Raw genomic sequence first — 27,767 nt, forward strand, 5'->3', positions numbered from 1 at the left:
TCAAGAAGTTGAACTGGTTTGAGGGAGATGATAAGTTTGCTTTTCGCCATGTTGAATTTGAAGTACCAATGGATCATCCAGGCAGAAATATGTGTGCAACAGGCAGTGAGAATATAGTTTCAAACAAGGGCCGGGGCTACAGATATTGATTTAGGGGTTGTCTACCCGTTGAAGTTATCAAAATAGAAGGAAGCCAAGGCTTATAATCTTAGGGAATTCTAACATTTAGAGTGTAGATGGGAGAACAAAGCGGGTAGAGGAAATGTTAGATGAGAAGGAATAATGTGAAACTGGAAGGTAGCCATGAACAATTAGATAAATAAAATGGGTTTCCAGGTAGAAGACCTGTTGTATCTACTTTGAGAAATAGGTAAGAACAGGATGTTTTAGAAAGAATTAGAATGGTCACTTGTCAGCTGGTGCATATGGGATGGGTAAAGGAGAAGGAGGACTGAGGTCTCACCTAATTTGGTGACTAGGAGGCCATGTAGATCTGACTGGATAGGAAAGAAGAGGAAGAAGAAAGAAAAGAAGAAGCAAAAAAGGAAACCAGAAAATGCACTTATAAACTTAGAGCAAAAAAAACTACCAGGATGCCAAGTATTTTTTTTCTATCAGATTTTCAAACACTTCCACACCTGGAATTCCATAAGGCCTCCTTAGTGTTTTTAAACAAGGAATTATGCATCCTCTCTTTGGGGAAGCCAGGATAGACAGCTTGATTCAATTCAAGAAAATATTTGTTAAATGCCTCAGGGATTTATTCACGTTCCAAATCAACTAATGGATATATTGACATATTCATTTTCACAGGCTATATCTACTGTCTATGAAACTGGAATGTGTCTCCTATCTGTCCCACTCTCTAAGCCCAACTTCTATAACTAGCCTCCCATGCATCTTCTTTTAAGATTTCTAGCCTCATCTCATACATCCCTCCAGATCTCCAGACTCTGACCTCTTGGAAATTAGTTTCTCTTCTCACCTTGACCCATCGTCCATATTTTAGAATAATACATTTATTTTTCTTTTTCAGTTGACTGTACCAATAGTGGTATTTTGATATACCTGTCCTTGGTTCCCACAGTTAGCTATGAGTCACTTTGATCCCTTTAGCCTCAATTTTCCCATTGTAAAATGGGTTTAATAATAGTACCTGTTCTTTCTTACATCTTTAGATATAAGAGATAAAATATGGGTGTGAACCTCTCTAGCCTTTCTTAAGATTAAAACTTGGTCTCTAGCCAAAGAGGGGAGAGGACTATGACGGTGATTTTGATGGTCCATTTCCTCTCTGAGAGACTTTTACAGCTCAAACAATTTGTGAATATTCTGTAGATATTTAAAAATCCCAAGTACTGATTCTTGGAATTCCTTCCCTATTTCTGGGCTATTAACTACACAAGATGAAATAGTAAAAGGATGATGTTCCTGTCTTACCCACATAGTGGTCCATATGTCTTTATCAGCTCCATATGACTTTCCCAAAAACCCTACAAAAAACACAAAGCCCCCATTATAATTGCAATAACAAAAGAGAGTAAAATAGAAATAATTCAAAGTCCCTGGGGGTGAGGGGGCTGGGAGGGAAAGAGAGAGGGGTGAAGAAGGAAGTCGTCCTGAAAAGATGAAAAGTTTATTATACTTTTGAAGAGGTGAAATTCTACTGTGTTCATATGAGTAAAAGGAACTTAATAGTGTTGCCAAGTAGGGCTCCTATTGCATTGATTTTGATTCATAAGTATCCGAATCAAGCAAGCAGGCAACAAGCATTTATTAAGCACTTACTGTGTGCTAGTTCCTGCCCTGGAGGAGTTTATGTTCTATTACCTGTAATGACCATGTTCTTTTCTGCTAAAATACTTGCTTAAAAACAGTATAATCATTACTCTAACTTTTCCCAAATCTCATTTATAGTGTTGCTTTGCTCAGTTCAAGTTACTGCCCCTTCCCTGTGTGAACAGTTGGCTGGTGGAAGGGGATAATTGTCTGACTACCTTACATGAGTAAAAACAATTTTTCAAGAAAAAAGTCAGAGTAGTTAAACTGAGTTCAGTGTAACAAATATTTATTAAGCACCTCCTATGTGCAAACAGTTTGCTAACCCTGGGAATATAATGGCTCAATCCCCACCTTCAAGGACCTCACATCCTACTTTGAGAGAAAAGGGTAGGGGAATAGTACAGTTGGAAGAATGACAGGAGAAAGAGAAAACAAATAGATGAATAAGCATTTGTTATTTAGTCAGTGGGTCGTGTCAGACTCTTCATGACATCATTTGGGTTTTGTTGGCACTTTCAGGTTTAGGAAAACCCTTATAAGTGGACTCAGTAGGGACTTCATGCTGGAAGATGGGAATTTGGGTCCCAGTTCTCATGCCTGCTAGTGACCTTGGGTTGTCAGATTCTCAGTTTCCTCATTTCTGAAATGGAGATAATAGCTACTCTTTATAAAACGCCTTAAGGTTGACAAAGAATTAGTATTTATTATCTCATTTAATAATAATTTCATTTGTCTGTTTTTTTATCTCCAGCACTTAGCACAGTGCTAGGTGCTTAATAATTGTTCGTTGATTGATTGGAATAACAACAGCCTTTTAGTTCCAGCTTCCTTTTTGCCTCCTTGTTCACTCTTCTCTTTCCCCTTCTTTCCCGTCTTATCAGAACACAAAGGACCTCTTAACCTCCGAACCCAAAGACCCCATACCTGTGCCCTATGATACTACATAACTATGCAAATATTGTTATTCCACTCAAACTATTATTAAGTGAGGAAATATAAATAAAATGTGTTAACAACCTGAAGGCTGGGTTACTCTGTTTTGTTCTTTTTTATTTATTTTATCATTTATTTTAACCCACAATTCAAAAATGAGGAAAACAAGGCTTTGACAAGTTAGCTGCTGAAGATCACTAGTAAGTGACAAACCCCAGGCATCTAATTCTAAATCTAGTGCTCTCTCTAAGGCCTGACTTCTAGGCCAATGTTCTCTAAACAATAACACACTGCCTCTCACAGAAGGTATGCCATATATCACAGAAAACCTACATGCAAGGAAAAATAGGTACCTATGAAAGAATTTCAGGAAAGATCTGCAAGCATAGGGGAGAGGAAGGAGAAGGGATGGACAATGTGACCCAGAGAAGGAGTCAGAGTTTACTTAGTGTTATCAACAAAGTGCTGCAATAATTTTTTTCCCCAAAAACATTTCTCTCTAATTTGAGTATAGAGAATAGAACTGCCAGATGTTTGCATTATTCATCTCATCATTCATTGGTATGCAAGAGCCATTTTGTTTTCTCTGATTTGTCTTTATTTTTTGGCAATTGTTTCTTCACCCTTGCTTCAAGGAGCATATGTGAAAGCTCTCGAGAGTTCCATTTGAGGCTCTGATACAAGGGTGGCATGTATAAATCCCACACTGAGCCAGATTCACTATGGCGCCCTCCTTCCTGCCAAGTACCAAACAAGTGAAAGGCAGTCTCCCTTACCTGTCGGAAGAAGGTCATGTTGCCAATAAAAGGGAGGGGCTTAGGATGTCTAACGCCCACCTTCTCAAGGCTGGAAAATGCAGAAGTGGAATACCTGAGCAATGAAAATCAAACAAACAATGAAGGCAATAAATCAACATGTATCTCACCGTAAAGGGGAAGAGTTGATTTTGCAGAGAGCAAAATTTCTAAAGAGTCTTGGAAGCTACAGACAAAGGGGCTAATAATGTATTATGACATTGCCTAATTATTAAGGGAATAAGAAAATTATTCACAGAATCATGAATGTTTTTGAATTGAATTTAGAGATAGAAGGGATTTAATTTTTTAAATTTCTTTTTTATTGTGAACTTGATAAAAGCAAATAAACATGAGCATTTCAATAAACAAAGAAAAATCTTAAGAGGGTTTATATATGAAACAGTGAAATCCTTTTATGTATAGTTCAGTTTTTTGACAATTACGTATATTTTTTATATAATTCAAATCTTACCACAGTAGTTTCAACACTCTTCCACCTGTCTGTATCTCCATCTGAACTTCCTTCTGCTTTCTTCTGTTTATTTTTTAAGGATTTATTGATGTGATTTTCTTTCTTTTTTTTTCTTCTCTCTCTCTCTCTCTCCCCCCCTCCCCCTCTCCCTCCCTCCCTCCCTCCCTCGCTTCCTCCCCCTCTTTTCTTGTATCACTAGAATACTTCCTGCCTAGATTATATCATGCATTTGAATGGACAGTCCATTGAGTTTGTCAGTCTATTATGACTAGGTGTTGCAGATTAATAATAAGTTGGGTCTGGAACTGAATAACCAGAGGAGATTAGGTTACATCGAGTTTGGGAAACTGCTCAACATTTTCAATGATCACAAGCAACTCAGTGACACAAGAACCCATCTTTCCATTATGAAAATTTCCCCAGATTTACTATAGGGCCACGGAACATGGAGCATCACAACCTCAAAGTTGTAAATGACTCAAAGTTCAATGGAAGAAACATGGCAGGTTTAAGTGGTTGCCTCTGTTGCATACTATGGAATACAGACAACATAAAACATTCAAATTCTATAGTGTAATAGTATTTATTATAGCAATATAACATCATGTGCTATATTATATGTGATATATTTTTATATTTTTATAAATATTAATTTTATAATATATAATATATTATGCCCTATAATATAATATTTTTGATAGCTAAAGTCCTACACAGAGGTTAAAAAAAAACTGCACAGGTATATGAAAGTGGAAGTGTGGCTGAACAGCTCAGGTGAAAAAAACTTAGGTGGTTCATTGGACTTCAAGTTCAAGAATTATCAGTGTTGCATGACAGCTGAAAGACTTACTATATTATCAGACTGCATGAAGAGAAAATAAAGACTTTGGAATGAGGGAGATTAGGGAGGAGATTGGTGCTCAGGTACAGGTTGAGCTAGATGACCTTTCAACTCCAAGAGTCTAGTAAGACATTCCACTTGTTCGACAATTTATAGTTTCCAAAGCACTTTGATATTCACTGTCTCACCTGATTCTCTAGTTCATTTTGTGAAGTAGGTAGCAGAGATATCCTTTATCCCATTTTTCAGGCAAAGAAACTGATGTTCAGGAAAGTTGAGTGACAGATCTAAGATCTATGGAGCTGGTAAGTGGCTGAGTGAGGAATCAAATCCAGAGTCTTCCACCATCCCCATTTAAGGCCCTTTCCTCTGTGCCATGGTTTCCTCTCAGGTCAAGAATGACATTTTGGTTGATTCTTATTTTGGCCCTTGTACAATCCTCAAACAAAGAAGAGACTAGTTTCTAAAGTGTAAGTTTTTTTTGTTTTTTAAACAAATCCTCAATTGAGTTCAAGTGCTCTAACAGAAAACCAAAGACAAGAAAGGAGGGAATAGTTATGAAACTGGGACTCCACCCTTAGCCTGTCAGCCTCTAGACAGCATCTCTGGTAGCATGTTTCCAAATCACCTGGTTCTCCAGTTAGTGAATGAAAAAACTTAACTAATTCGATTACGTAGCATCAAACAGGATAGCTAGCAGCATGCAGAGAACTGATGGGAACTACATAAAAAGAAATAGCCCAATGTTTGGATCTTAACCTTTTTCACAGGAGTATTGGAATTAAATTCATTATGCACTTATCATATGTCTACCACGTGTAGTGTGCTAGGTGCTAGGGATACAAAGACAAAACAAAACAGCACCTGCCCTCAAGGATCCTCCACTCCACTGGGAGAAAAAAACCCATACACAGAGAGGTCAATAGTAACTATATGCAAAGTCATTTCTGGGGACCAGTTGGGGGATCAAGAGTGGGCTGTGTTGGAGGTGACCCATGAGCTAAGCAAAGCCTGGTACATCATGTGTATAAAGCATTTGGGATGCTTTGAAAGAAAAGAAACCCCATGATCTCTTGGTGATCTTAATCTATGTTATGGCTTATTCCCCAAATCTGGTTGTAATATTATTTTTACACCTCATCCTGCTTTAGCTGAGGAGAATTTTTAATTCAGAACACTCTGTCCCCCATCATTTACTAACTATTGAAGGTTAACCATGTTTTAAAGGTAATTATTTTAAAATCTGTTTTGGGTTTTTTTTCTGTATTTTCAATCACTCTTGTCATGTTCAAGTGTTAACAAGACCAATGGAGAATAATCTAAGTTGAAAGATATCTTTGAGATCATCTAGTCCAACTCCTCATTTTACAAGTGAAGAAAATGAGGCCCAGAAAGGTTGCCTAGATTGTCCTTTAAAAAAATGGTTTCTATCTTCACTTTCCCACTCATTTGCTGGTAAATTAATTTTTTTTAATGTTATTTTTGATGGGTAGAAAGAAATATACCAAGTTTTGGCCACATGATTACATCTTAATTTTGTAATTAGATGTCTTGATTGTCTAATTAAAGGACGAGAAGTCTGTGCCTAATTGCACATGCTAATTGTTATGCAAGTCCATGTTCTAATTAGGTGACTCCATTTACAAATATACTGCTTGCGTTTCTGCACAAAACTCAGACATTTCCAATCTGCGGCACTGGTACAGAGGAGCTTGGATGAGCTCAAGCACTGAACTGTGGCTGCTTTTAGCTGAATAGGCTCACGTGGACATCAGAAAACTGGGCTCCCATTTGAAGACTTGAAGGGGAAACCATTTTCAGTAGCAGATAAGATGACTGCTGTTACCAGAGAACCCTGGTGTCCAACACTGGGCTGTTTCTGGAAGGATTAAAGCTGGCCTGAACAGTGAACAGATAGATTGGTTGGGGTGGGGGAATGTAAATAATCATCACAAAGATGAAAACCTTGGGGAGAGGGATTGAGTCAGAAAAGCAGTTCCTCCAATATACCCTGTAGCTTGAGCTTGCCTTCTGCACTGGCATTGACCTCTCAGACTGTCTTCTCTTCCCGTAACTAGTTTCCCATTCTCCTTGGTTCACTGGATTTCCGGCCTCTGAAGGGACCCTAGTACTCATTTGGATTAGTTTTGTTTGGCTTTCGATTTGGATACTGCCTCTCCCCAGAGGGAAATTTCCCTTCCCACCCCCCTCAATTTTTGCCTAACCACTGGTACATATTGGTCTTGCCCTAGGAAGTTTACAATGCCTGAATGCATTTACAAAGAAGGATTCCCTCCTCTTTCTATTTCTATGCTCTTTTCCTGCTTTTTGGTGACTCCTTTAATTTGTCCATCAGTTACCCAGAGTCTTCCTGTTACACTCTGGCTCTCCAAAGCCTCCCCAACACTTCACTTGGGGCCCATCTTCCCCCAAAGAGCTTTATGCTGCAAAATCCCCCTTCAAAATTCTTATTCCTACTTCAGTGCAGTGTTAAAAGGAGACAATGAGTCGTAACAGACAGACCCCTAGATGGAGAGCTGAGAAACCTGAATTCTAGCCTTGGATCTGCTGCTAATGAGCTGTATACCTTTGGCAAATCATTTTATCCTTTTGAACCTTGATTTTTCTTATTTGTAAAAAGAGTAGGCTAGGATAGATATCCAATGTTCTTTACAGGTCTCAATTCAGCAAATAATTTTTACCAATTTATTAAGGACCTGCTGTATGCAATGCATTGACATTCCATGTTTCTCCTTTTGCCTTTTTTTGGTATACTCACTGTTCAGCATGGTGCCTGGCACATAGTACAGCTAGGTCCTGATAAATCACAATGATGAATCCTCTGAAGTGACCACATGATCAGAATTCGCACTGCATATTTCCGTTGGGTTGGAACCAATGATTATTTTTTGCATAATTATAACTTCAAATAGTGTAAATTCAAGGAATTGTTCTTGAGTCACTTCAGCCATGTTTGACTCTTTGTGACCCCACTTGGGGTTTGCTCAGCAAGGTTATTGGAGGGGTTTGCCATTTCCTTACAGATGAAAAAACTGAGGCAAACAAAATAAAGTGACTTGCCCAGGGTCACATACCTAATAAATGCCTGAGGTCAGATTTGAACTCAGGAAAATGAGTCTTCCTGATTCCAAGCCCAGTGTCCTTTCTACCTAGCTGCCCCAATACAAGGAATATTTGAACCAATTGGCACATAGCAAGTACTTAATAAGCAGTATACTGGATGACTATCTGGAGCCAAATTGTTCACTGTCATCTTCATCAGCCCTTACGGTACACCAAACCAGGAGAGCTACATAAACTTGTTCCCCACTCTGGCATCTTACAATCTGAAACAGATACCCCAAGACGAAGGGAATACCCAGAAAACTTACAAACAATACTTGATCCATGGGAAAATAGATGATAAATGCATGGGAACTTCACTTCATGTAAAAGTGATATTCCTGAAAAGTTTCTGTGAATATAATTTTGTAAAAAAAAAAAACAAACAAATTATAGTTTAAATGTACTAGAGGCTATTAGTTGGAATTTTTTATAGAAGCAAATAATCTTTTCCCTAGTAACATAGGACTTAAGAGTTGGAAGGGACATTAGAAACCATCTAGCCAAGCTTCCTCATTTTATGGATGAGGAACCACAAGTCCCTAGAGGGGAAGTAATTTCTGGTAAGTTCGCACAGCTAATAAGTGGCAAAATCCAGATTCAAAATGTGATTCTCTCAATCCAAATCCAGGACTCTTTTCATCATCATGTCCTATCTCTTATTGTATCTTTTATGTATGTATGTATGTGTGTGTGTGTGTATATATATATATATATATATATATATATCTTTTATGTGGATTTTCATGAATTTCATTTGGTTAAAGTGGTATATTCCTGAAGATAAGTCAATCCCTTTATATAAATGACCCAGAGGATAAGTGAAATTAGTGATCACAAGAGAATAGATTTTTTTATATGGACAGAGCCATAATACCAAGGCGTCGGGTGCTTCAATTCAATTCAATTCAACAAGCTCTTATGATATTTGAAAGAAAGGTTAAGGCAAACCTTTCAGAGGGTGAATAGGAAGACGTGGATGTGAGACTCTCCATTAGATACCCAAACAGCCAGGCATATGAGTTCTTTCCCTAAAAGAGGCAGTCTGAGCAGTACCTGAGCAGTAACAGCTAGCATTTGTACAGTTTTAAGCTTTGCAAAGCACTGCTTATGCATGTTAGATAATGGAACCTCATTGGAGCTTCACAACAATCTTTGGAAGTAGACTCTGTGGTTATCCCCATGTTTGTTGTGGTCATTCCATTCTTCAGTTGTGTCAGACTCTTCATGACCTCATAGTCATGCCAATCCTGCCATGGGGTTTTCTTGGCAAAGATACTGGAGTGGTTTGCCATTTCCTTCTCCAATGGATTGAGACAAACAGAGATTAAGTGACTTGCCAGGGTCACACAGTTAATAAGTGTCTGAGGCCAGATTTGAACTCAGATCTTCCTAACTCCAGGCCCAGTGATCTATCCAATGAGGTACCTAGCTCCTCTTCTCCCCATTTCACAGATGAAGAAAATGAAACTAAGTTACTTGATTAATCCCTGATTTTATTAGAAAAGTCTCTGTTTTATCCCCATTACAGATAGTAATTATTCTTGATTTTAAATAGATAGTACTCATCATATTCAGGAAAGATCCATTTATTCCTGTGCTTCCTGATGTATTTTTGTTTGTTTGTGCGTGAATGGCTTAGTAACTTGCATAGGATCACACAGCTAGTAAGTGTCTAAGGTATGACTCTAACTCAAGTCTTCTTGAATTCAGATTTAGCACTCTGTCCACTAGGTTACCTAGATACGTCATGGAGGTTAAACTGTCTTAGTATATAGTCCAACCCTGAGGTAAGTTTTAATGGCTGCAGCCATCAGAGGCTGCTCAGTGTATGAAACCATGAACCAATCAACTTCTAGCAGACTGAGGAATAAGTGGGAGCTGTGATTCAGAACAAAGAGATTGGCAATGGCTAACTCCCCAACACCCCAATAAAGAGTCGCAGGGGGCTAGAGGTAAAAGGCCGTGTCTATGTTACATAGCAACAGGGATCAGAGAGCTGGGCAACAGCAGGATCCAGATGCAGAAACAAAAATCAGAGTCAAGGGCCAGAGAAGTAAATAAGCAAGACAGGAAACAAGGCAGGTCAAGAAAAGGAGTTTGGAACAGTGGCCAAGAGCCTGCAGCAATTTGTTATGCTCCGTTTGCTGGGAGGTACCTTTGGGCTTTTAAGCTAGTGACACAGACCTCCTCTCACACATTCTCCTGCTGAATCACTCAACCAAGCTGTGGGTCTGCCTAATGTTCCTTCTGCCCCCAGGGCACATTTCCTGTGTGGGGACTCCTAAGGGTTCAAAACTGTGCCAATCAGATACCTCTGCCAGTTTACCATCAACAGGTCACAGAATGCTGAGATCTCTGCAGGGGACCCAGAGGGCATTCAATTTCAGGGTTTTCTAAGCACTAGAGGAGTGTGCCAGAATCCAGTTAACACTTGCACCCAATCTTCTGACATACTAATTATTTTAGGGTTCTATGTGCAAATGCCTGGGAGTCACAGCTAGAACAAACCTCACTGTCACACTTGCTGATTCACATCTTACTTCTACACACATTGATTTGAGTGTGACAGCTAGGGTGCTCCTGGAGCTTCCACAGGAGGCAGTGCAGTATGGAGGGCAGACCACTGGGGGACAGAGCATCTCCATTCAAATCATACTTATGAGACTCATACCCTGTATGACCTTGGGCAAGTCACTAAATTTTTTTCAACCTCATTTTTCCCATCTGTAAAATAAGGGGGTTAGATTAGCTGGCTTTTCAGGTACTTCCTAGATCTATGATCCTATGAAACTGGTATATTTGTGTGTATACATATATACACACACACGTGTATATATCCATACACATATAATACATATGTATGCACGTATATACATACATATATACATACACACCTACATATATACATATATGTATGTATAATATATATGATGTATATGTGTATATATCATATATATGTATATGTAGGAAATGAGATACATTTCAAAGAGAGTATGCAGAAAATTTTGACTTACTTTGCAATCAATGAAGTCACCAATTGTATGGTATATCCCATTCTTATTTTTAACTTCACAAAAAATGATTTTATTTCTTATGGGTATATGTATAATAAACTCTAGGATTTATTTCCTTTTATATTGAATACAGGTGAAGCAGGGTTCACTGGAAGCCAAGGGGCATAGAAATCAAAAACCATGCAAACCCCTGAACTAAATGTTCTTCAAGTTCTCCTTGAGCTCCAGATCCATGATACTAATAACCATCTCTCTGTCCTCCACTCGTTCAGACCCAACTGTTACTAAGTAGCCCCTCACTAAGTAGCCCTGGGGGTCAGCTTCCAACTATGTTTTCTCTATCCACTCTATCCACTATCAACATAAGGAAAATGTCCTGGTGCTCTTGTAAGACAGTCGGGTAAGAAGACTTAGATCAATCTGATGGATTACCCAAGGTCAAGTGGATTGGATGTGAGGATCTTTGTATGAAGGGCACATCCCATGAAGCTCTAAAACCTTGTTGAGGAGATGTAGAGAATGCCTATAATTGGCTCCTAGGGATGGGGTGTTCATTCAAGATGACAGGCAGCTGAGGTTCTGGGGAACCTGACTTTTATAGAATAAGTCTCCATTTCTAGCCTCATGCCCCAAATAGTATATTCTTTAAAAGCAAGTTGAAGACGACATAAGTGAAACCCTTGTAACAAATATGCATAGTCAAACAAAAATACATTCCCCCACTGATTTTGTCCAAAAATACATGTATCATTTTGCATCTACATAGAGATGCTTGTTTTATTTATTGCTTAAGTCCAGAATTTTTAAAAAATCAAATTTAAATTAAAAAAAAAACAAGATGGGACAGGAGCTCAAGCCTTTTTTTCAAGTGCTTTCTCTCCTTTAGGCTACAGAGTAGAAAGTAACAAAGAGGGAGGAGGAGATTTCTTCCCTCCTCAGTTGGTTGGTCAACAAGCATGATTAATACACACTTATTTATGTATCATTTGATGTTTAGTCGCTTTTCAGTCCTGTCTGACTCTTCATGACACCACTTGGAGTTTTCTTGGATGAGATACTGGAGTGGTTTGCCATTTCCTTTTCCAATTCATTTTACAGATAAGAAACTGAGGCAAACTGAGTGATTTGCCCAGGGTCACATATCTGCTAAGCATTTGAGGCCAGATCTGAACTCAGGAAAATGAGTCTTTCTAATTCCAAGCCTGGTCCTCTATCCACTGCACCACCTAGCTGCCCCTACTTAAGTGTCAGGCACTGTGCTAAGTTCTCAGGACAGATGGAAAGGCGCAAACAGTCCCAGAGGCCTCACTCCAGAATATAACTTGATTTGTAGAAAAAGCACTTAGTGAGCAGTTTATGTTTATTCCAAGGACCTGAGGCTCCTGGACCTCAGTTTCCTGGATGCATTCTGCTTTTCTATTTTTTTTTCTGAGCATGTATTAGAGACCAGAGATTCTAAGAACAGTCTTTCCCAGACTTGAGGTTTATCTCCAGGGTAATTCCAAATGAAAGATCTCCCAAGAGAGCTAGAATTCCTGAGTTTGGTGGTTGAGGTACCAGCCTCCTAGAAGGCTATTTCTCCAATGGGGAACTCTTTACAGAAGGGGAACTGCCAACAGAAATCACTCTGAAGCCCAAGGACTCAATCCACGTTGGGGTGGGAGAGGAGATCTGAACCTTGTCAATCCCACTAATTCCATGCATTCTCCAAAGTGTCTTTACTTACCAGGAGAATCTGTTTTTGCATTTGTTCAGGCTCTTAGGATCCTCTACAACTTCTATATTTTCCATGTTGAGTGAAATAAAGGCTAACATCCAATACCTATATTGTACATTGTACGTTGTACATTGAGTGGCCTTGTTTAAGTTGGAGATTCATCCTCTATTTGGTTGGTAATGACTAAGAGAAAGGATCCCCCCCCCCCCCAAGAGTTCAAGGATACCTCCATTGTCCATTTCTATAAAGATAAAAGAAATAGATTGTCCTGTGACAATCACAGGGAGGTCTCTCTCTCTCTCTCTCATTCACTGTTGGCAAGATTCTTGCCAGAGTCTTCCTTAATAGCAGGTCTTTCACCTGGAAGATGGTCATATACCTGAGAGCCAGTGTGGCTTCAGAAAGGGCTCAGGAAATGATTGGTAATGGTGTTTGCTGCCCGACAATTCCAGGAGAAGTGACAGGAGCAGAACAGAAGTCTGTACACATTTGTAGAACTGACCAAGGCCTTTGATACTGTCAGTCATGAGGGCTTATGGAAATTATGTCAAAATTTGGTTACCTGGAGAAATCATCAGTATTGTATATTAGTTTCATTGATGGCATGCTTGCCCAGGTTCTAGACAATGGACAATGCTCTCATGCTTTCCCAGTCACTAATGGAGTGAAACAAGTTTGTGTGCTTGCTCCCATGCTTTTTAGTATGATGTTTTCAGCCATGTTGTCAAATGCTTTCAATGAGGATGAACACAGCATCAAGGCCTACTACCGTACCGATGGCAAGTTCTTCAAATTGAAGAGGCTACAAACCAAGATCAAAATGGAAGGAGTGCTGGTGCATGATTTTCTGTTTGTAGATGATTGTGCACTTATTGCAGTCTCTGAAGATGAGATGCAACAAAGTATGGATGAATTCTCTGCTGCTTGTGATCATTTTGGTGAGTAATACAGGCATGAATCATACTTGAGCTTTATTTTCCAGATTATTCTCTATTAATTTCAGGACAGGGCAATGATCCAAAGACAGAAACTTGCCCTGTGGGGTCAGGCCCCCTGGATTGAAGTAAGTTCTGTGTGATACCAGAGTACCTTGGTGGGGCAACTTGAACCCCAGTTTACATTTTCTGACCACCCAGACAATAATTCTCTTTTAGCTCACAGGATAATTTTGGTCATGAGAGGCAGTATGATGTAACAGAAAGAAAGACAGCCTTGGAACTAGGAAGACCTGAGTTCAGGCGCTAAATCTGACACATAGTGCTATGTGACCCTAGGAAAGTTGAATAACCTCTCAGTGTACAGGGCAACTCCCTTAGGCTATAAATTGCAGAGAAAGTCCCAACCTGCATTGGTAGAAGCAATTTCCTATACTAATGACATCACACGTCCAGTCTTTAGTCTCTGTCCTTAGGGATGTCATGTAAACATATTCTCATTTAAACCTTGCTGAGAATTAACTTGTGATACCATGGTTTTATCTTCAAAGCATGGTCACCACACCACAAAATGTATCTCAAACCCAATTGTACTGCAGATGAGTAAACGCTATCAGAAATCTCTACCTTGGACAGTTACTCCTTCCCCAGCCATAGCTGGGGGGTTCAATGTTCCCAGCTGCTCATGGGACTGACCTAAAGCTTGGAAGAAGGAGAAAGATACAAGATAGGAGGAGATGGATCCTTGAAAAATGAAGAGGAGAAGGAGGTAGTTTTTGTTATGTTATGGGGTGTGTGTGTGTGTGTTATGGGGTGTGTGTGTGTGTGTGTGTGTGTATGTGTGTGTGTGTGTGTGTGTGTGTGTGTGTGTGTGTGAAGAAAGGATCTAGATTTGAATATTCATGGTTTATTCAATTTACTCTTGTCTATATAACTTATCTAGCTTGGAGTCTGCTTTTTCATTTAATAAGTTTTATTTTCACTACGAATTTCACAAATCATTTTCATTTTATAAATTGTATTTCATTTTATAAGTACATATTTTTAATGTTAGAAATTTCCTCTCTGTAGCATGTAGGTGATGATATTATAAGGCAGACAGAAAGTAGATTGTAAGCTGCTAAGGCATAGGGATGGTTTCGTCTTTGTCTTTATATCTTGACAACTAGGTGGCAGAGGGGATAGCATACAGGGCTTATAATTAGGAAGATTCCTCTTCCTGGGTTCAAATTTGACATCAGACACTTAGGAGCTGTGACAGCTTGGGCAAGTCACTTAAGCCTGTTTGCCTCAGTTTCCTCATCTGTAAAATGAGCTGGAGAAGGAAATAGCAAACCACTCCAATATCTTTGCCAAGAAACCCCAAATGGGGACATGAAGAAATAGCTCAACCTAGCATTGTGCTGATCCCAGTGAAGATGCAAACCTTTACATGATATTCTGTCATGGGACAAAATTTTCACACCCAAACTGGTGTGGCTTTTTGCCATCTTGCCTCCCTCACAAATGTGATGTGTCTGCTTGAGGGCACCCCTGTGCTGGTGATCAGGAAAACACTGAGGTAGGAAAAAGACAGTCCATTTTTAGGGACTGAGATAGAAATAAATCTGAGGTCAGGTAGAGTCAGTGATGGGGTTTCTTCAGACCTCTGGAATCTGAAGATTGGGTCAAAGGGAACAGCGATAGCAGGGAAGTCAAGAGTTCAGTACTAGATCAAGAAGTAAGCTGCAGGGAGCCTGGGAGGTACCTGAATCTTTTTATTTTACTCATCTCCCCAGAGTTTGGGGGTCTTATTGCAGCTGCTTTTATTTCATCCCCCCTATGCTATTCTCATGTACCAGAGGTCTGGGACCTCTGCTGACTCAATTGCACCACTAACACTACAGGTTGGACATAGAGCCCATCCAGCACAGAGTTGCGTGGTGTCAGGGAGGAATCTTACTCCTCTCTTAAAATTGAAGGAGAATTAAACTCTCTGGAGCTCATTGCATTCAGTTCCCCAGAATTGTAGAGACCTGGTCTACATTTGCTATTTGATTTAGACCCGCTCTTGACAAGTTTACTCTAGAAATGGAAGATTCAGGATCCTAATGTTCTTTTCTAATTATCCTGGCAAAAGCTCATCATCAACTCACGGTCACCAGCAATCAACAGATTAGGAAATTGTTCCTGGGCTGACACAGCTGCTGAATTTTGTTTATTTCAGAGGGCTGCTGTTTGCATCATAGGCTGTTCGAATATCGAATGATGATTGTTGAGTGTAGCAAAATGATAAATTGTTTGTGTTTACTCTTTTGTCTCCAAGGCTAATTTTAAAAAAAATCAATATGATTCCCTAGTGAGAACAAGTTAATAGGAAAGCCATTAGGTTGAGAAAGAAGCATCAAAATAGGCATAATAAACTAACTAATTTGTAGCTCACTGATGAACATTAGCTGTAAGGTAATCACTACTATTAGAGGTTGAGTTGGGTCTTTTCAGGGTGAAGGTAAAATTGCTTTGGAGGAAGCTGGAGCCTTGAAAGGTCAAATGTACCAGGAATTGCCAAGGAAGGTAACAGCAATACCAGGGACCACAGGTGTAAAGGAAAACCAATGTAGAATTGTTTTTTTTAGTTATATGAACTGTTTGATTCAAATTATTTTTAAATACCCAGGAAAAATGACTTGGCAGCTTTGGAAATTGAATGAAAAATGAATGAACATGCACTTGTTAAGGTCTTATTCTGTGCCAAGTAGTGTGCTAAGTGCTGGTGATATAAATACAGAAGCAGAGAAGGTACTTACCATCAAGAAGTTTATATTCTAGCAGAGGAGGACGACATATAAGGGCTAGATAGTCAGTAAATATTTATTGTGTCTACTGTGTGACTGGAGAGACAAAGAAAGGCGAAAGGCAATTCCTGGCCTCAGGCAGCTCATAATCTAAGGATGAGATATTTTGATATGGAAAGTTACAAGCATGGTAAATAGAGCCATAGAGGAGTTTGACAGACCCTGCCCATTAGTGATGGAAAAATGGATTTGATAATGGCTGCAGAATAGGAAGGGGAGAGAGAACTGGACGGTATCCAAAGATGGAAGTGAAGATGGCAGGAAGATGGCCGAGGAGTGAAAAAGCACATGGCTGGGGTCACCTGTATATAATGGGCTGTGTGAGCTTTGAGCTAGTCTTCAAGAAGACCAAGGACTCAGGCCAGGTATAAACTCTGGACTTTTTATTTATCCATTCTTTTAAATATTTATTAAGGACCCACCATGTATAAGGACCTACCTCCACTGTGGTAAACATGGGGAGGTGTGGGGGGAGTGGGGTGGACAAATATAAATGAGATTAGTCCCTGCCCTCACAGAGTTTGTCATCATCTGGGAAGGGTCCACAAATAAATGTAATACAATTTAGATATGATGAATGCCTAAGAGAAAGTGCTGTGGGCACAGGTAAGACAGAACCCACTGCCAGCCTGGAAGAACCAGGGAAGGTGTAGGTGACAGTGGCCAGAGCATTTGGTTTCACAGTGATCTGGGTTCACCTCCTATCTCTGCCTCACCTAATCTGTGTAATAACGGGCAAGCCCCTTAACTGCTCTGTTTTCTCCTCTATAAAACTGGAATAATAAAATCTGTAGCAATGCTGGGTTGTTGTGAGGATCAAATGAGATGGCATATGAGAACTGTTTTGTAACCCTTAATAACTGAGCTTAATCACTGAATGCTTTATGATTCATGATTCATCCCTTAAAGAAGGGGTGGACTTCCTAGTGCCTCGTATTGGGGGAGGCATGCCATTAGAGGCACCATGTACATTGCTAGACCCTCATTATATCTGGGACATTGCCTGGCCCCTGAAAGCTAAAGGAAAAGAGTGTGTAAATGTCCACAGGGTAAACTCTGACTGTGAAAGAACAGGGCACAGGAGGGTTGTTTACAGATACCTAAAGCAGCTGGATTCATTCCACCAACTACTTAATAATTAATGGGTTGTTTTCAAAACAATTGGTTATTTGGCCAACTTGAACTGGCATGGGGGTGAGGAGCTAGTTTAAAACCAGTTTGTATGTACAGACACATGGTCTAAAACCCTCCCCCTGGCCCAAAATTTATGGTACAAGAAAGAAGAGATGGGATGATGATTGAGCACATCTGTTTGCAGGCATAATAAGCACACCTGTTTATCATCATAACAAAACTCACCCTCTTTGGGACTCAGGCTCCAGCTATACTGGGAAAATGAAAACACAAACTTGCCCTGGCTACAGCTTCCCCCTGTATCAACTATTCAGCAATGACCCACCAACTCAGTTATATTTCTTCTAATAATCAGAACCAAGAAAAGGACAGTGCTCAAGAGGAAGAGGCCCCAAGGATGCAGAAGAAGCAGAGACCTGACAGAGATATCCCCAGGCGTTGGGAGGAGGAACATGGCAGAGTCTTGACTTGGGAGCAACCAACAGTAGAGCTCTTAGAGGGAGACTAGAACCTGATAGAATTCTGTGCCCAGACTCCTGAAAAAAAAAAATGGAAATCAGCAGCCAGAAGTCAGGATCAAATAAGGCTGAACCACCCCATTTAAGAATGCAGAGCCCAGCCCTGGCACAAATCCCCAAAACAGAAACTGAGTCTTAGAAATTTGAGTAAACAAAAGAAAACACTGAGCACTTAGGAAGCAATATTTTAGGTCAAGGGTTGCCCAAGAGGTAGTTTTGAAGGAAAAAGTAACTCAACAATTATAAATAGAATCAAATGAGATAATATTTGTAAACACTTAGCATATAGTAGACACCTAATGAATGTTTACCCTTACCATAATAGTCAAGCAAACAAATTCCTGCATCAACCACATCCAAAAAATATGTTTCCCTCTGCATTTTGAGTCCCTCACCTCTGTATAAAGAGATGGGAAGCCTGTTTAATCTTAAGACCTTTGGAATCACGGTCATTGTGTTGATCAGAGTTCCTAAATGTTTTAAAGCTGATTGATTGTCTTAACAATATTGTTGTTACTGTATAAATGATTCTCCTGGTTTTGCTCACTTCAATCTACATTAATTCATAAAAGTCTTTCCATGTTTCTCTGAAATCACCAAGCAGCTGGGTGGTACAGTGGATAGAGGGCTGGACCTGGAATCAGGAAGACTCATCTTCATGAGTTCAAATCAGGCCTTACTAGCTGTGTGATCCAGGGCATGTCACTTAATACGATTTGCCTCAGTTTCCTTATCCATAAAATGGGCTAGAGAAGGAAATGGTACATCTCTGCCAAAAAAACACTAAATGAGGTCACAAAAAAGCCAGGTTTTTCTTTTTTGATCTCTTTAGTGGTTAGAACTAGTAGTAGGATTTCAGAGTCGAAGGTCACTGTTTAATAATAGCTTTTTGCCATCCTTTCATATTACTTTCCAGAATGACTGGACCAGCTCACAGCTCCACCAACAGTGCATTAATGTACCTGTTTTCCTATAGCCCTCCAGAATTCATCATTTTCCTTTTTTGGTTCACTTTACCAGTCCAATGGGTGTGAAATGGAACCTCAGAGTTTTACATTTTTCACTTTTCTAATTAATAGCCATTAAGAGTATTTTTCATATGGCTATTGGAAGCTTGGAATTTTTCCTCTGAAAACTGGCTATTCATATCATTTGACCATTTATCAATTAAGGAATGGCTCTTATTCTTCTAAATTTGAGTTAGTTCATTCTGTATCTTGGAAGTGAGACCTTTATCAGAAAAAGTTGGTGCAAAGATTTTCCCCCAATTTACCCTCTTCTCTTTGAGTTTTATTTGAATTGGTTTTATTTGTGCAGAAACTTTTTAATTTTATGTAATCACAATTGTCCGTTTTACTTTCTATGATCATCTCTATCTCTTATTTGGTCATGAACTCTTTCTCTATCCATAAATGACAGGTGATTTCTTTGCTCCTCTAATATTTTTACATTACCCTTTATGTCTAAGTCATGTATCCATTTGGAGATTATCTCCAAGGTGTTTAAATGACTTACCAAAGGTTACATAGATATTACCATAAATGTGATTGGAACCCTTCCCTTACCCTCTTACCCCTTAATATAATTTTTAATATACTTTTTGCCTTCCTTAGCATTCATCATTAGCCTTACTTTGGTCTGAACTTTAATACTCCTGACACTATCCTTTAAGACTAGGTTCATATTTGTTATCCATCTTCAGTCATTTACCCCATCTTTTATTTTCTAAATATACTTTAAAAATCTAAATCAGGAAATGAGTTTCATGTATATCTGCATCAGTCTCCTTAGGTACTCCTCCTTTTCTTCCTCATTGAATAGTTTCTTTTTGTTAAACCCAAGACCCAGAAACGCTTTTTATTTCACAGGAACATTGAACTCTGCTTTAGCCAATTTCCTTAAACTACTAGGATCAGTTCTAATTGCTTCCTCTGACCCTTGGGGACCATTTCCAACTGAATTCTCAGAAACCAGCCCTAACTGGGACTCTGAATTGTGAACTATTGCCAAGGGTTTCTCCCTGGACCTAGGAACTCATCACTATCCTCTGGACCCAGGAAGTCATCCCTAGAAAAATTCCCAGGTCTCCAGGCCATCCGAGCACCTCCTCCTCCAGCACCCCAAAATATACATACACACACACACATACACAAATACACAAATATAGCCCTGGAGTAGGGTTCTTTTCTCAAAACGCTAGAAATAGAGTTTTTCTGCAAGATTATAAACCTACTGTACTCTTTTTTTCCTGAAGCTTGTTGAATCTATTGATCATATATTCCAAGCAGAGTTCATAGAAGACTAAAAAAGGTGATATTTGGGTCCAAGAAGAATCCTCAGTTCTTAATTCCAAAACGAATGGAAAATGTACCACATCCTTGAATGAAGAAATTCAAGAATAACTTCTGGCAAGATGGCAAAAGAGACTGTTGATAAATTCAGCTCCCTCTTATTGCCTCAGAACAGCAAGAAATAAACCAAATAAATTTACAAGACAACAGCTAAGAGAGATAAAAAAGTGAACAAAGTACTCACAAGGAAATCACCACAGGGAAAAAAAGAACAGTAAAGAGACTAAGGAAATGAACAAGCAAAAATAAATAAATAAATAAAACAACTCTATTAATTCAATGAAAAACATATTACTGGGTAAAAAATTCCTAGGATAAAGCTCTAGAAGAAAAGGATAGTTTTGCAACAATTATTACTAGAATCCTAGAAGACAGAATAGGTAACTAGGTGGTAAAATCAATAGAGTACTGGTCCTGGAGTCAGGAAGACTCCTCTTTCTGAGTTCATATCTAGTCTCAGACATTTTTACCAGCTGTATGACCCTGGGAAAGTCACCTAACCCTGTTTGCCTTAGTTCCTCATCTATAAAATGAGCTGGAGAAGGAAATGGCAAATCACTCCAGTATCTTTGCCAAGAAAACCCCAAATGGGGTCTTGAAGAGTCAGACATGACTGAACAACAAAAAACAGAGAGAATATAATGGACCATAAGAAATCCCAAAATGATGGGAAGTCCAAATAAAAGAAATGAAAACAAATAGAAAATTCATTCTTTTTGGGCTCCAGACTTGTTCTTGAAGCTGTGGCATCTCTAGACCTTTGCTTGATTGTGCCTGGCAGTTACGTCTGCCCCATTTTATAGTCTCACTTCAAAGGAACAGCCCTATTCCACAACTGTTAGAGCCAAGAAAATCAACTCTAATCCTGTGAAAATCACTCCTTGAGGATATTGTATCTATCAAGGAGGCATAACGGATTGGAGTCTTTCAGACCTACTCAATCAACTTATAGATAATGCTAGCCTAAATCACTGTATCTAATAGTCACAAATGTCATAGAGTGGAAAGAGCTCTGCTTCTGGAGTCACAGAAACTGAGCTCAAATTCTGACTTGGCAGCTTACTACTAGTGTAATCTTGAAAATTTCTCTGGCCTAATTTCTTCCTCTTTAAAATGAGGGAGCTGGACTTGGATGGCTTTTGAGGACCTTTCAGGCTCTAGATCTGTGATCTATGAGACATGAACTATGTATCTCTGAACACTTATATTAACAAGAGAAGATAAGATATATGTATTCAACATGCAATTTTTAATATCTATAAAATCAATAAATTAATAATCCCGAAATAAACATGGGGGAGAAAAATTAAAAATAAAAGAAGAATATAGAGATGATAAATAAACCTCAACTATTCTTTACAAAATCAATAAGATAGATAAAGTATTAGCTAATGTGATCTGAGAGATGGGTCAAATTAGCAAAATAAAAAAATGAAATGGGAAAATTCACAATGAATGGAGGGGAAATAAAGAAAAATATCAGAAATTACCATACCTAATCATATGCCAACAAAACTGAACATTTTAATGAAATGGATACATATTTACAAAAAATACAAAGTGTTCAGATTAATAAAATAGAAAACAGAACGTAAGTGATCTAATTTCAGGAAGAGAAATTAAGCAAACCATAATTTCATTCCCACTGAAAAATCCCCTGGATCTAGATGGGTTTACAAATGAATTCTATTCAACATTTAAAGACCAAATATTTCCTGTGTTATGTAAACTGCTTGCAAAAATAAAGAAGTTACTTTATCAGATTCCTGTGAGATGAATGTGGTTGATATAGAGAGAGATAAAGAGGAGAGAGAAAACTATAGACCAATATTATTAATTGGTACTGATGCAAAATCATCAAATATCAGCAAATGTGCTATAGCAATATATTCAAATATTCAGACTGAATTAATATCAAGAATGCACAGTTGCCTCAGGATCAGGAAAACAATAAGAATAAAAAGTGATAATAAAAACAAAAAGAATACAAATTATATGACTATATTAATAAGTAGAGAAAAAAGTCTTGAACAAAATACACCACTCATGTTTGTTTAAAATCTCAAAGCCCCTAGGAGTAAAAAAGATATTTTCCTTAATATGTTAAAAATATATATTTATCTAAAACTAATAGCTAACATTATTTGTACGATAGAAATATTGGAGCCTTTCTCAATAATTTAATAGATAAAGAAAAGATGTTCACAGTCCCCATTACTATTGGACATAGGACTAGAAATGCTAGCTATAATAATAAGAAAATGAAGGTTAGGGAATGAGCACAGGGCAAAGGAAAGGCAGATGAGACAAATAATTTAACCAAAGAACCCCAGAAAATCAATGAAAAATTAATTGAGATAATCAATAGTCTCCCTAAAGTAGCAAACTATAAAGTAAATGCACAGAAATTATCAACCTTTCTGTGTATTAATAACAAAACCCAGGAGGGGGAGATAGGAAGAAAAATACCATTTGACATAACAAAAACACACTAAATACCTGGGAATTAAACCTACCAAGGCACATGAAGGGTGGGTTAATGCCATAAATACAGCTGTAAAACTTCCTACAGAGATAAATGAATATCTAAGTAATTGGAGAGATATTGAGCATTAATGATCTGACCTGTCTGCCATATCTATTCACTGTACTTAAGACTCAAATCCTAGGATCACAGATTGGCAGCTTGAAGGAACTTTTGAGGCTGTTTAGTTCAATCCCCTCATTTTGCAGATCCCAGAGCGTTCTGTGATTGTCCTGTAGTTATTCCCCAGAGTTGTCAATATTAACCTCATAGTCTGATGCTATGGCTCCACGGTTTCCATCAGAACCCGATCTTGCCATGATGTCCATATCTTTGGAACCTGATGCACAAGTACAAGATGTTATTGTGATTCCAAGAGCTAGCTTATTGTACTGACAGAGCTATCCACCATGACAGAGCCCATTACAGTACTCATAAGACTCTCTGTGGTAACATCAGGGTAAGTTCTAAAAAGAACAGATTTAATCTCATCAGATGAGCCTAATCCATCACTAGAGAGCAGTGGGCAGGAAAGATCCTCTCACTCCAGTGAAAGGCCATCAATAGACAAAAGGCACCTAGAGAGTGATTCAGGTGAAAGCGAGTGCAATAAATGACAGTTTTGAATGTAAACAGTCATGGAGTGGCCAAGAAAAAGTGGCTGAGTGTTGGCATCAGTCTTGGAGCTGTTAGGAAAATTCATACAGAATAACTCATACTTTTAGTGAAACTGAACATGGCATGTTGTTGCCTGGCTCTCCTAGTAGAGAGGGGGGGGAGTAGTGGAGTAGTAGTAGTGGAGGGGGGAGAGTTCATCTATCTTCAATAGATCAAAGGTCAGAGAATATGAACAAAAGGTTGTCATAGGAAAACTATTTTTATAATATGTAAAAATATCCACTGGGTGAAGTCACATACTTCTATGATCTCTGCTACTGGGGGAGGCTGAGGCCTGAAGATCTTTTGGGCTTGAGAGTTCTGAACTGTAATTCGACTAAGCCAACTGGGTGTCTGCACCAAAACCAATATGGTGAGCCCCCACAAGTCAGGATGGGACCAGATACTCTAAAGATGAGAGAACCAGCTCAGGTCAGAAATAGGTTAAATAAAGATCAGTAACGGAACTGGACCCCACAATAGCCACTGAACTCCCAGCCTGGGTATGATAGGGAGTTCAGTCGTTTCAGTCATGTTCTACACTTCATGATCTTTATTTGGAGTTTTACTGGCAAAGATTCTGGAGTGGGTTGCCATTTCCTTCTCCAGCTCATTTTACAGATGAGAAAACTGAGGCAAAACAGCTTCTATGTATCTGAGGCCATATTTGAACTTAGAAAGGTGAGTCTTCCTAACTCCACGGTGCTCTGTGTATTGTGCCAGAAAGGTAGTTAGACAGGTAGATTGATGATAGGTAAACGACAGACTCATAGATAGATAGATAGATAGATAGACAGACAGACAGACAGATAGAGAGAGATGCATACACGTATACATACAAAGAGATAGAGACATTCACATATAGATACATAGAGACAGAGACAGGTAGAGAGAGAGGATAGAGAGATAAAGAGATATGTATATAGATACATCTATCTATATATCTATGATATCTATGTATATAGATAGATACATATCATACATATATAGATACATACATAGATATGTAGACAGGCAGAGATAGGTAGGTAGACAGGCAGGCAGACAGGCAGACAGATAGATAGCCGATCAGACTATTCATAGCAGCAGGAGATAAAGTGGGTGCCCATTGATTGAAGAATGCCACAAAGCAAAAACAAAAAACATGTGATGGATGAACATAAGGGAATATTAGCGTACTGTCAGAAATGGTGAATTTAAGTAACTCAGAGGAGCATGGAAGTATTTTTATGTATAGACAAAGAGGGCACTAAGCAGAGCCAAAGAAAAGATTTACCCAGTGGCCACAGTAATATAAACGAAATGGTCTCTAAAAGGAAACTTTGAAGAACAAATGAAAAATCGAATAGTGGTCATGTAGAACAAATAATGAGGCCTGTCTCCCTTCTTGCAACAGAAGGTTAGGGGGCTTTTAGGGGAGTATATTGTATATATTATCAGATGCAGTTATGGGAGCAGTTATTTTTGTTTAACTTTTCCTTTGATATAAGGAAAGGTTCAATTCTGAGATGGGGATTGGTTGGGGGAGGGGAGAAAGAAGGACTGTGCTATAAAGCAGAAGGCACAGATAAGTATAGGGCTATGTACTAGACCTAAAATTTCATTATTATGGGGAACTCTAGGGTGAGGAAGTCTCCTCTGCTAAAGCAATTCAGTAGCCGCCGTACACTTTATAGTTTCAGAGAGTTGCTGGAACCCTGAAAAATTAAGTAACTTGTCTAGGATCACACCAAGGGATGAGCTGGTAAATATTTAACAACTGGTTCTCAAAAAACCAAATAAACTATGTATTCATGATACATTTTTAAGTATCATTTGCATCATTTAAATTTTCTCCATTACTTTCTTAAGTCTAGAAATCAACAAAACAATACATCAAGTCCTGATTTTGCAGTATTTGCCAAATCTGAGGTATAAATGCTCATACTGAAAATTTAACAGTCAGTTCTCCTGTGAGCTTGATATCCACCTGGTACACAGCCAGTACGTGTCAGAAGTAGGCCTTTAGCCTGGATCTTCTAAGCTCTGAGGTCAGCTCTCTGTCTACTACACCACGCTGCTTTATGAAAGCTTAAAAAAATTGCAAATTTTTAGCAACCATTTCAAAAATTCTTCCAAATTAAAAAAAAGAGAAATGCAAATAAAAACACTTCTGAAGTTTCACCTCACACTCAGCAAATTGGCAAAAATGACGAAAGGCAGAAATTAACTATGTTGGAGGGGCGAGAGACTAGTAATATATTGTTGGTAATATATTGTTGGTAAAGTCATTAATGAGTCCAATGATTCCTGAAAACAACTAGAAATGATGCGAGAGAAGTCATTAACTCTTCATCCCATTCCCCCAGAAATCCCGCTGACGGAGCATGCTCTAATGGAAGTAAAAAACAGAAAAAGGTCCCCTTGAGTACAAAAATATGTATAGCACTTAGGAAGACTTGTTCGAATAAATGCAGAAGAAAGTAACCAGAATGAAGAGGAAAATATTCACAATAAATACAGTAATGTAGATTAAAAGAACAGTAAATGAAGCCAAATGTTATGTGGTGGTGGTAAGCAATCTTGGCTATCCTAAAGGCTTGAGGAAGCATCTCTCTCCTTTAAATAGAAAGGAATGTTGCATGCAATGCAGCTAAAGTAACTGAAAATGTTTTAGTTTGGAGCCTATGAGCCAAAATTTCAGTGTTGTTGTGGTTTGTCCTTCATTCTCAAAGAGGACTGTGACATCAGGAGGGTGATACCATGTCTTGCAAGTGAATTGGATTTAAGTGAGGGAGGGCTATGCAAAGGTATAACCTATACGAAGAAAGTATCCAACCAGACATCTTCTATTCCATTAAAGGAACAAAAATGATCCCCTTGAACTTGGACCTTTTTCTGTTTTTTACTTCCATTAGAGCATGCTCCGTCAGTGGGATTTCTGGGGGAATGGGATGAAGAGTTAATGACTTCTCTCTTCATGAGTGCAGAAACAGGGTAAAATCTATAGGTCTTTTAGAAATTCAAATTTACACTTTGAGGTATTTTCATTAAATTAGGTTTACTTTATTTAGAATTAATGAGGACAAATTACTAATTAAGACTAAATTCCTAGGACCAATTGGACCTAAAAAAGGTTTGTCCACTTTGTCTGTAATCTTTTATCAGATCCTGGACTTTGGATTCAGTCTTTGGTTGAAACATCTCAATTGAAAAGAAACCTGGAATAAGAGATATGGTTGTTATGTCATTTCGTTTTGTTTAAGTATTTTTCTTTATTACAAGGCAGGTATATCCAGGTATAGGGGGTATATCCAGAAATACTAAAGTCATAAATAAAAGGGGTGTGTGTTTGTGTCTGTGTGTATATGCACAGGGATTGGGAGGGGGGAGGGAGGGAAACGGGAGAAAGAGAGAGAGAGAGAGAGAGAGAGAGAGAGAGAGAGAGAGAGAGAGAGAAGCTTCTTCTATCATTAGCCCTTGTATTTATAAATCTGAACAAGGGAAATTTTTATCTGCTATAGAGATAAAATATGATACAACAATTGTCATCAACCTTTGTCTCATCTTGAGAGATGAGAGAAGCAATAAGAGCTAGCCAATACTTATGTGGAGTTTTAAGATTTGCAGAGTATTTTACATAGGATTCATTTAATCCTCACAGTAACCTTGGGATGTAAATGCTATTGTCTCCATTCACAGATGAGGAACACTGAAGACTCAGAGAGGTCGAGTGACTTGCCTAGGGTCACAAAGTAAGTATCTGAGGCAGGATTGGAACTCAGGTCTTCCTGACCCCAAGTCCCATACTCTGAGCCACCTAGTTGCTTTTAGATAACTAAAAAGATCCTGGTCCTTGCTTCAGTGACCAAATAGGAGACAATACATACAGTATCTGCTAGAAAGTCTTATCGTCTTACTGAAGAAGACTTAGGGAAACTTTCCCAAGAGATGGGCTATCATAGGCCTTGATATTAAGAAATCTGGCTTGAATCTACACCTGAAAGTGAACTTGAGTGTGGCGCAATATTAGCTGCCAGTACAGTACTTCTGATTTAAAACTACTTTTGGAAAAACACAGGACTGACATTTGAATGGGAAAACCATGTTATAGCCCAAGATGATGCTTGGGATGAGATCCTTTGAAGAGAAA

General features: G+C 38.7%; 1 protein-coding gene across 2 annotated transcripts in view; it reads right to left on the bottom strand.

Annotated features, from left to right (window-relative positions):
- Positions 1 to 27,767, bottom strand: part of TBXAS1 (thromboxane A synthase 1) — a 252,187-nt gene that overhangs the window by 173,926 nt on the left and 50,494 nt on the right. For both annotated transcript variants that reach the window (XM_072652586.1, XM_072652585.1), the window contains 2 exons: positions 3,492 to 3,585; positions 1,441 to 1,493 (listed from right to left, as the gene is read on the bottom strand). In XM_072652586.1, coding sequence (XP_072508687.1) covers positions 1,441 to 1,493; positions 3,492 to 3,585 — 147 coding nt within the window. The remainder of the gene's footprint in view (positions 1 to 1,440; positions 1,494 to 3,491; positions 3,586 to 27,767) is intronic.

Source organism: Notamacropus eugenii, chromosome 3 (assembly GCF_028372415.1).
Source record: "Notamacropus eugenii isolate mMacEug1 chromosome 3, mMacEug1.pri_v2, whole genome shotgun sequence".
NCBI lineage: Eukaryota > Metazoa > Chordata > Mammalia > Diprotodontia > Macropodidae > Notamacropus > Notamacropus eugenii.